This window comes from Manihot esculenta, chromosome 3, assembly GCF_001659605.2.
Source record: "Manihot esculenta cultivar AM560-2 chromosome 3, M.esculenta_v8, whole genome shotgun sequence".
In the NCBI taxonomy this organism is placed as follows: domain Eukaryota; kingdom Viridiplantae; phylum Streptophyta; class Magnoliopsida; order Malpighiales; family Euphorbiaceae; genus Manihot; species Manihot esculenta.
This window is the reverse complement of record NC_035163.2, coordinates 27,579,038-27,590,293: the sequence shown is the minus strand read 5'-3', so window position 1 is coordinate 27,590,293 and position 11,256 is coordinate 27,579,038. Positions and strand designations below refer to the sequence as shown.

The 11,256-nt window shown below is 29.6% G+C and overlaps 1 protein-coding gene across 2 annotated transcripts; it reads left to right on the top strand.

Annotated features, from left to right (window-relative positions):
- Positions 1 to 4,979: 4,979 nt before the first annotated feature.
- On the top strand, positions 4,980 to 8,683 carry LOC110611908 (cyclin-dependent kinase inhibitor 5). Of its 2 annotated transcripts, none has more exons than XM_043955332.1 (3): positions 4,980 to 5,623; positions 7,817 to 8,020; positions 8,155 to 8,683. In XM_043955332.1, the coding sequence occupies exons 1-3, from the start codon at positions 5,112 to 5,114 to the stop codon at positions 8,222 to 8,224; spliced, it is 786 nt and encodes a 261-aa protein (XP_043811267.1). In that variant the 5' UTR covers positions 4,980 to 5,111; the 3' UTR covers positions 8,225 to 8,683. The 2 variants fall into 2 exon arrangements, with proteins under 2 accessions (XP_043811267.1, XP_021608159.1); XM_021752467.2 differs by having other exon boundaries at positions 4,983 to 5,611.
- The last annotated feature ends 2,573 nt before the right edge of the window (positions 8,684 to 11,256 follow it).

Here is an 11,256-nt window from a genome sequence, read left to right as displayed (position 1 = left end):
TCCACATTGCATTCAATCCAGTATTTCACGAGAGAACTAAACATATCGAAATTGATTGTTATTTTATTCGTAAAAAGGTCAATCAAAAGATAATATCAACGGGACATATTCGAACTGGAGAATAATTATGAGATATTTTCATTGAAACTCTAAATGGAACTCGAATTGATTATATATGTAACAAGTCAGACATGATTAACATTTATGATCCTCTCAAATAAGTTATAGAAAGTAAATATATTAATATAAAAAGTAAATATTGATAGATGGGTGAGTTTCTTAATTCTAGAAATCGTATAATTATAGATACCGTAAATTATAATATCTATTGTGAAAGAACAAAAATAAATATTATATTTCTACATATATAATTTAAACCATTTAAATTCACAATAAATATTATTTTTTTAAATTTAAATATAATTCCAACTTAATTATTAACTTCTATTAGAATTCGATTAAATTATACCAAAACTATCCCATTCGTTGTCAGCATCTCTCAAAAGTCAAAATATAGGAAACGCCCTTCATTGGCCGATTAGCTTTTCCACGTTTCCCTTCTTTTTCTTTCTTTTTTATTTTTGTTTTTTTCTTTTTTAACAGTCCCTATAAGCTTGCAGTCTATAGACCCTCTACCCTAGGCACGCCCTCTTTGAATTCCAAGTCTTTATTTTACAATTAAATTAAATTTACATATAAAAATTATTAGTTTCAAATATATAAATGTATATTTTTAATAAAAATAACATAAGAAAATTATATTGAATTATTAATATTATCATTAATTATTTACATAAAATATATTATTATCTTTAGTGTTAATATTTTTTAAATATACATAATTTATTATAAATTTATAAATGAATAATATAAATGTTTTATATTTTTATTTTTAAAAATTTACAAAAAAATGTATTTATATATTTTTTAAATTATTACTATTTAATAATAATAATATATTTTTATACCTTTATTTTAATTTAAATTAATCTGTTAAACTCGCTTTTTTTATCAAGTTAATAATTTACACCAATCATTTCACTCGCTTAAAGTATAAAACCCAAAACATAAAGCTGATTTCAATAGGACTTCTTTCTGAAAATAAAATTATGGAAAGTAATTATTATATTAAATATTTACGTATAAATTTATATATATTTAAATTTAATTTAATTCTATAAAAATTTCTGATTTACTTATTTAATTTAATAATTATAAACTCATTTCTATAGGCCATTGAATTTACATTAGACTCACTATTTTTCTAATTACTGGTGTGTGGGGCTGATGACGTGGTATTTCATCCGTCCGTTCATTCTTATTCATAGGCATATTCCCCCTACTCCTTATTCTCAAATTGAAGGTACTGGAATATTCCAATAATTTTTATTCATTTCTAAATAATTTGCCACACGTCTAATGCAAAAAGAAAACCCAATTAAAAGAGATTTAGACTTTCTCTTGGAGGCCACCGCACGGAAAAAAAATAAAATAAAAAGATAGAAAAACGGTAAAAACGGTAAATATAAAGAAAGTAAAACAACTTTAATCAAACCCTCTGGAGAAGTTATTATAATATGAATTAAATTATTAAAAAATAATTAATAAAATAAAATATTATTTATTTATCGATAAATTAAAATATTAATTATAAAATTATCGAGTATTTATATAAGATTTTTTTAGTATTGCATCCGGTAGGGTTTGTAATTGTGATTTTTGTAACAATTTATTGAATTAAATAATTTAATAACTTTTTTATGTAAAATATTTTAAAAAAAATAAATTTTAATAAATAATATTTTTAAATTAAACGAGACCTAAATATTAGTAATAATAATAATTATTATTATTATTAAATAACAAAATTTATTTTTTTAAAGGAATTATTCAAAAGAAAAACTCAAACCCTAACTCTAAACATTAAAACTACGGAAAGCGTTATTGTAAATTTACAGCTTAGCAACTTTCACATTTTAGCCGTGCATGGAAAATAGCACCCTTTTTTTTACTTTTCTTTTCCCTTCGAAAAAAATACTTTACTTGCAGCCCCAACGTTTTACATCGCCTACTGTACATACGCTCATTCTTCAATGAAGGAAAAAAAAAAGAGAGAGGTAATTTTATACTTTTGATGGGTACTTTTCAAAATACATGTATCATGATTTTAATGTTATTTTGGCATCGAATTATAAAATATTTTTTTTATTTTATCAAAATTTTTTTTAATTTTTAATGGATTATAATATAAAATATTTAAATTTTTATTTTTTAATTAAATAATAAAATTTATTAAAATTTTAAATCGAACCGAATCGAATTCAATCAGTCTAGTTCGATTCGATGCAATTTATAACTAAAATTAATTCAGTTTAATTTTTATAAATATTAAAATTTTAATTTTTAATTTATTTGACTTAACTGAATCGATCGAATGTTGAATTTAATATTAATTTATTTGAATTATAATTTTATAAGTTTAATTATGATAACCTTAAAATAATATAAGACTATTTTAGTTTTAACCTTATATCAATATATTTATATATTCCTTATGATATTTCTCAGTTTTAATTATTGTAAAGATATAAGACTATTTTAGTCAAATTTTAATATTTTTTTAATATAAAATGAAGTTTTTCAATTATTTTACTAATTTTTATATAAAATTATGAAGAGTATTTTTATTTTATAACATAATTAATAAATCATAATTATCTAACAGTTTATAGTAAAACTGAGTGTGTATGACCAATCAAAAGTCTAACAAATTAAATTTAAATGAAAAAAAATTAATTGATATAGTTCTATTAAATTTAAAATTAATTAAACCGATATGGATCTATTAGTAAATTAAGCAGAATTTTTAATTTAAACTATACTTTGAGTATTTTTTTGCAGAAAAAATTACTTTGAAGTAATTTAAAACTTTATTCAATTGGGCAAAAAATTTAAATCAGTAAAAAATTTAAAATAAAAATCAAACAGGTCGAGTATTATAAATATAAAAATAAAAATAAAAATTTATAAATTTTAAATTAAAAATTAAATATTTCTTATCAACAACGGATCGAGTATTATCAAATATTTGAACAATCATATTGTGATAAAATAAATTTAAATAATTATAACATAGTTAGAACGATTTCGAATTAAATTTAAATTTTATTTTTAGGTATCACAATCCAAATTTATATATATAAATAATTAATTTAATATAAAAATATATATTTTCTAATAATATTCATAATTTTTTATATATTTTTATTTAAAATTTAAATTTAAATGTGTTTTAGAAATATTAAAGTTTTTAAATGAAATTTATTTTTTATATAAATTATTAATTAAAATATATGAAATTAAAGAGGTTTAAATTTTATTTAAATAATAATAATTAATTTTAAAATAAATTTAAATAATTTATATTAATTTTTAATTAAATTTAAAATAAATTTGAATATTATTAATATAAATTGAATTAGGTAATTCAATTTTTACGTGTCTTTTAACACAGGTAATTTTTCGCTCTTTATTTATGCCCCTATTTTACCCCGCATTTCTTATGCAACTTACTGGTTTTTTTTTCTTCTTTCTACTCATTTTTTTTAAAAAATAATTATAAATTTTGTTTAATTTAAATAGATTATTTTAAAAAAATTAATTTTTAATAAGTAACTTACTTCAAATAAAAAAATAATTTTAATTTTCAAAAGAATTAAAAAAGTAAATTTATATTCATACATAAAATGAATAATTCAACATTTATTTTAAATTATTGTATATTTACCTGAATTCCAATTATATTTTAATTCACCCAATTACAATTTGAATTTTTATAAAAAAATAAAACAACTCTATTTTTATTTGAAGAAATAGCCAATTTTGTTATAATGTTGCTGTCAAGGGTCAACAAATGGCCAGTGAAATGGCGCGTGGGAAACCAGTTCTATATAGAGGCGTAAAGAAAATATTATATAAGAAATAAATAAAATAATAGAAAATCGCACTTTGCCACTTTCCACCTGGCCACTTGGAAAGGGTATCCAATGACTTGGCCTTGGCCGTCCCTTTGAATTCTACGCCCTCAATATATCAGCATTTTCTCATATCAACGATATAATAAAAATGTAAATGAATTTCAGATCATAAAAATAAAATTGTTTCCGCAAATTATATAGATTTCTTTGCATATTCGCCTATTAAATATTATTTTTATTTTATTATAATTATCAATTAATTTAATAAATATATGCTGTACAAGCTAAAACTCAATTTCCACCTATATAATTTTTAAAATAAATTACAATTTAGCTTCTATAAATTAATAAAATTGAAGTTTCTAAAATTTTCCAACAATCAATATAAAAAAATTATGAAATTAATTCCCCCAAAAAAAAAGAAAAAAAAAATCTCTAGATGAGATTATTTTACTAAAAAATTGAATTTATAGTAAGTTATGCAATTACAGGAGAATTTAGTAAATGCCAAGTATAATATATTTCCATAAAAGAGGAAATATTTCAGATTAAGCATAATAAATTTGCATATTTAAAATTTTAAAAAATAATTTAATTACTACTGCTCCTTTTCTAATTTTGGTTAATTTTATTTTTTTAGATGTCTTATAATTATTATTTATTTTTTTAAATTATAATAATATATAAATTTATTATTTTTAAATAAATATTTAAAATATATTTTATTTAATATATTTAAATTATATAATAAATAAATAAATAACTATACTCATAAAAATTATGGGAGGTAGGAAATATTAAAATAATTATTAAATCAGCAATATTGCCAAGAAATGAAAGAAAAGGAGAGGAAAGAAGTGGAAAATATCACGAGAAATTCAAATAAGCAGACCAGCCAGAGATGAGCATAGCCCCTGAGGCCCACACACCCCAACTTTCCTTTTCTCTTCCTTGCTCACGACTCCACAAGTACAAATATAAATCCACCCTCTGCTTTCTTTCCTCTCTCTTTCAATTTCAATCTCTCTCTCTCTCTCTTCCCCACAACTGCAAAAAACAACCACCAAACACTCCCCTCCCTCTCTCTGTCCCTCTCTCACTTTCCCTCGCGCTCTCTTCCTCCATGAGAGATAGATGGGGAAGTATATGAGGAAGGCCAAAACGACAGGCGAGGTTGCCGTTATGGACCTCTCCCTTGGTGTCCGTACGCGCGCTAAAACCCTAGCCCTTCAACGCCAAGCCAGATTGCCTGCGTCTCCGCCTCAGCCTTCTACTGCTTCAGCTCAGCCTGCCTCCTCTGGCTACCTGCAGCTCCGTAGCCGTCGTCTTCTTAAGCCGCCGATTCTTGTACATGATTCCAAGCGCCAAAAACATACCCACAATAAAGAGGTGCAAAACCCTAACTCTAATTCCATGGCGGCTTCGAGAGTCCGCGTAGGTTCTAAGGATTCCCGAACTAATGCGGCGGGTCTAAAGAAGGATGTGAATGGAGAAAGTAAAGAAGAGGAGATTGAAGAGAAGCACAACGACGGCGACAATAACAACAATAACGATAGCGATATTTATGAGAGCAAGGATTTGGGTATTGAGGCTTCGTTTGGAGAGAACGTTCTGGACATTGAAGGTAGAGAGAGGTGGGTGTTTTGGTAATTTTCCTTTTTTTTTTTTGTTTAGTATGGGTCTTGTTAAGGATTGTTCATTATAGGGTTTTCTGCTGTTTATCATTATATTTGGCTCGTGGGAAATGGAGAGAAACAGAAGGATTGGAGTTTTCTTTGTTCTCTATTTTGGGTATTAGGGGATACCGTTCCTTATTTGTTTTTTATTGCCGACAATTTGAGGGGGCGATTAGGCTTTTTTTTCCATTTTTTTTCTTTCTTCCTTTTAGTTTTGGTTTGCAATAATTTATTGAGTTTTATCGAAGAGATATTTTTATCGTTTTGTCTGGTTGCTAATAAACTGGAGAGAAGGAATTTTAATATATTGAAGCTACAATTTCACTTCATTATTGTTTTAATTTTGTGGGTATTTTTTAAGGGGGTGGGGATGTTCTTACACTTTTCTAGGGTTGCCTCTGTTTGGTTTCTGAGAAAACGGGGCATTACGTTTTTTTATGTTTTTGGGGCCTGAAAGTAGACTCGGATTTAAACAGTGTCAGTGGCAGCTTTTTGGAGCTTGTTTGGGACAGGCTTTATTATTATTATTATTATTATTTACATGTTTAATTATTATCATTATCACAATTATTTTGGGTAAAAGATCACATCAATTCAGAATTATTCCATTTTTGTTCCCAAAATTACTTGCTTTTATAAATTCACCCAGCCGTTTTGTCTTGCGATGTGATTTTCTCTGTGTGAAATATTGCTTCGTGCTCCCTTTTGTTGCTGCAAAAATGTGGATTTGAGACCAGAGATGCCCTAATCTGAAATTTTCCCACCGAGATCAAACGAAGCCATTAATGTTGGTTGATTCCAATTGTAATTTCCTCTTCTTATAGGAATTTATTCGGACCTGCTCCAATAAATTGCTTATTTTTCATGTGTGCATTGCTGGTTTAGGGCTTTTACCTTCATTTTTAATTTTTTTTAACAATACTTGAAACATATTCTTTCAGGAGGTAGTCTTTAGCTGTGTGATATATGTTGGGGGTATTTATGGCTTTATCATTACTGATATTTTGGGTTTTATGCTTTTTTTCCTGTCAATTTCATGGCAACTGTTTCTCTCTGTCGCCTGTCCCTCTCTTTACTTGAGCTGTTGTCTATTTCAAACTTTTCATTGTTTTAAACTTTTATTGCATGCTAAGTAAATGGTAGTCTTGTTTGCTCTGTAGTGGTTGTGTTTGAGATGTTGGATCTAATCTTCTAAATGTGCTTCGGAACTTTTTTTTCTGCAGAGCAATAAGATTATTGTGACATCATTGTTGCGGGTGTTTGTGTTTGGGAAATGGTGAAATTCCATTATATTCTGTTCCTTGAAATATGGCTACTTGCTTTATGAATTGTGCTTAAAATACATTAGTCTCATTATGTATTTATATCATGGATGCCATTGCATCATTTGATCACTACGTTAATTGGTGGTTTCTTTGTCACTGGATGCCTGGCCATTTTTGCATATGTTGTTTTATTGTTGAAATTAAATATGGTTAAAACGTGGTCAGCTTGTTGCAAGGCTTAAGTTTCATCTCTAGTTATTATATATATTATTATTATTATTATTAATTTAAATCTCTTTTGACAGGATGCTTTAATTGGAATTTTCTATTGCAGTGTAACATTTTACCTGCTTCATTTTTGTGTGTTCTGTTGTCTTCTTCTTTTTGGGCTAATATATTAAATATTGTTGGTTGAAGGATGTCGAGGTGAAAAGTCTTTGTTTGGTACAGCAAATCAAGGTTTTTTCCCCCATTATTACTGTGGTTGAAGTGAAAAAAGGTCTCACTGCTTTTTGTGATAGCATGATTACGTACTGTGCTTTTAGGGTTCTCAAGTGGCTATTATCTTCTTGATTGTCTATCTTGTGTTTTGCATTCTACCCCGCATTGATGGGTTTGAATAGATAATGAAAATTAGCTGTGGATGTGCTTTAATGGCTTTTAAAATTAAGTTTTTAGTTTTTAGGTTTTAGATGCTGTTCACCGTGTATGATCTTTTCATTGTTTTTGTTGTATATGATCTTTTTTCATGATATTTCTATTTATCATCATTACTGCAACATACAGTTTTGTGCTATGAGATCTGTGTCGCTGATATATCATATTGTTTTGTTTTATTTGGTATATACGGTTTACCTTGTGCAGAGTCCTTTTGTAAGTGTTGTCTTATTGGTGACAGGAGCACTAGGGAATCCACTCCTTGCAGTTTTATAAGGGACCCAGAAACCATAAGAACCCCTGGTTCGACTACTAGACCTGCCAGCTCAACCGAAACTAGCAGGAGATCACGGAACTCCACACGGAGACACATTCCAACAGCACATGAAATGGACGAGTTCTTTGCTGGAGCTGAAGAAGAACAGCAGAGACAATTCATTGAGAAGTATGTATGCTCGTTTGATTTTATTTTAGCTTCTCATCCTCATTGCTCTTTAGTTTTTGAATTATCTTCTTGGATTTGCTTCCAGTGCAAATTTGCTTATCATTAGCTAATAGCAATATTGGTTGTTTTGGCAGGTATAACTTTGACCCTATTAACGACAAGCCACTCCCTGGACGATATGAATGGGAGAAACTGGATCCTTAGAAGAGATTAGTGTTCCATCAGAAATACTTATTGTCCTGCAAATTATCAGTTGATCTTGACCGTAGGAATTCTTTTTGAAGCAGCAGGAATTAGTTTTAGTTCTAATGGTGATGGCTTTATTTCCATTTTCCATCACCCACCCTTCTTTTACTTGTAAAGAAAGAAGTAGGATTATCAAACTGTGTAGACTAATGATCTGTAACATAACAGGGGTTAGAGTTACACAACAAATACAAATCAAAGTCCTTTGTCTAACAGATCATCTGAGAGGGGGAGGGAAAGAAAGGATCTTAGGGTTAGGCTCCAGTCAATTAGGTCAGTCTATCTGGTACAGAAATTTTCTAGATTTCCTTTTTGTACTGTATTTTCTTCCTCTCCTTCTTTTGTCTATACTTGTAGTGATGGAACTCTTTAAAGAACCCTTCTGGAATAAAAGATGACCCATTCCCCCCTCTTAAATCTTTTGTCTTTTTCTCTTATCTCTATCAACTGCTCTGCACTGTTAAATTTTGGTCTTTATTATTGATTTTTTCAACCATGTGAGACAAACAATGCATCTTTTATTTGCTTTTTTAGATGACACAGCCCATCACTGATCTGAGCCAAATGTTGATCATAACCGACTTGGTATTTTAACATTATTATGTGAGCAAGGTTGGTGGTGGTTGTGGTAGGGTAGCCCTTTCTGTGTGTAATTGTATTCGGAAGAATCTTATTATCTCTAACGCCATGCCCACCTTTTAACTTTCTTATCTGCAACTTGCTTCTGTTCTGTACTCGACAATTTCAAATTGTTTTGCAGCCTCAAGATCCTCAATAGTAGAAAGCTTGGAGAGCGCTTCTATGGAGCTTTTTTGGCCGAGTGGAATTTCAGAATTTCGAGCTTTTGCCATCTATACAAGGGACAGAAAAACAAAGCAGCAGATACTGTTCTTGCAAGGGAACTTGAATTTGTTTGAGTAAATTATTCCCATGGTATAAATTGGAAAAAAAAAAGAGTAAATTTACCAGCAAAAAAGCCCATCGTGAAGCATGTGCTGTTTGTTTCCTCTTCTTTTTCTTTAGCCTGCTCAATTTTTAGCCAACTATTTCATCTTTTTTTTGTTTCACCGTAATGCCCTCTGTTTAATCATATTTTTCTTTGAAAAAAAAAATCAAGTGAAAGTTTTTCAAAACTGAATCGGTCCGAACCATTTAATTCGGATTGAAACCAAATCATAATAATTGAAAATTCAAATACTATCATTCCAAACGTAATACATGATTTTAATTTGGGTTGGTAGAGAAATTGACATTTTATCTGAAAATGGTGAATCATGAGAAGCCCTAATGATGATAGTCATGCGTTCTCTCGTGTAAGTTGAGACAATCTTGTGAAGCTAGTAATTATAAGTCGTAGGTGAGTAAGACGCTGTAGTGGTTACAGCGGTGGTGGGTGTTATTTGGTTTTAACTTTTAGGGAGAATCTTCGGTTTCCAATGAAGCTCTTCTCCATATTCAAATCTTGGAATTAAGAGTTTCATCAATTTTCAACTGAGCATTAGTTGCTAGTTTGCCAATTTTAGACATTTAACGAGGAATTTTGCCTTGCAAATCAGGGCATTGTCTTTGACTTAATTTCTTTTGGTCCCAAGATAGACAGAGTCTACAAATAATAGGGAAGGGCAGATTTGTCTTTGGACATCCCATGATGATGATGGAAGATTGAAGGCTGATCAGTGTTGAGTGTGAACACTTTTGATAGACAAAAACCATGCCATTCATAAAAGCATTTTCACGAGGTGTGAGATTTTTCCCATTTGATTTCCAAATGCAAATTATGAATAAAAATTTGCATGCAATGGCATATTTTAATGGTTTATTTTCCTAGATTGGAAAAATAATAATAATGGGTAAAAGTGGATGTGAGTGACAGAGTTGTGCAGATGAATTGGAAGCAATGATGTGGGTATAGAGGAATACAACATGTGTGTTTTGAAACTGACACTGCTTCAACCTACACCCTACATGTGGTCCTTAAAACATTTTCTGTGTTTATTATTTTATGACCACATCTGATGCTTTTCTCAATAGTATGAAATTATAAATACATCATCTATAGCCAACAATTTAGAATGTTTTACTCAATTAAAATATTAATATTTAAAAATTACAGATAAATTATAAAAAAAAAAAAAATTATAATGTTTAACTAATCAATAGCAAAATAATTGCTAAAACAACTAATACCAACTGATGAATCTAATTTTTCTCTTACTCCATTATAGATCTGATTTTTTTTTGGATCCATCATATGAGTTTATCATATAGATTTAGGGGTCCACTAGAGATACTTCCTGTGTGGAAGTTAGGTTCATGAACTAGTATAATATGGATAGGTCAGAGTTGCAGATAAAAATAAAGTAAAAGAATTTGAAGGTGAGAAAGAAGCCGGAAGAAGAAGGAAGACCCCTCTTTTTTTTTCCTGCCCCTGAGCCTCCCCTTTCCTATTATTGTGCTACCTGTCTATGTCACTCAGACCCGTACATACGGACGTGTCAGACCCCTTTCCATGTCAGCGGCTATTTAATTCCTCCAGCACGCGTGCGGGTTGGGCTGTGAAGTGACTGGACTAGCTCATCTCCCTCACATCACATCATATCACCGGACTGGACTTCTTCCTACTCGGTCTGGGTTCGCGGGAAATCCATCCGGCCCGACGTGTTTGGGTCGAGGCCTGAGATGCTGAGTTGGTCAGTCTAGTCTAAGGAGGGCTTGATGAGTTCTGGGTCATTGTTCTCCTCTTGGACCCGACCTCGCCCAGGGTAGAGGAAGCCCGACGGTCATCACCAACTAAAACTAGGGGTGAGCAGTATTCGGTTTAAACCGAAATAATCGATCGAACCGATTAATTTCAAAAATTTGGTTCAGTTTTATTTGTTATTCGGTTCGGTTCGGATGAAATTTTTAAAAAATCGGTGATTTCGGTTCGGTTTTAGATTCAAAATTTTCGATTAAACCGAACCGAAATCATCAATACTACGTTGTTTTTA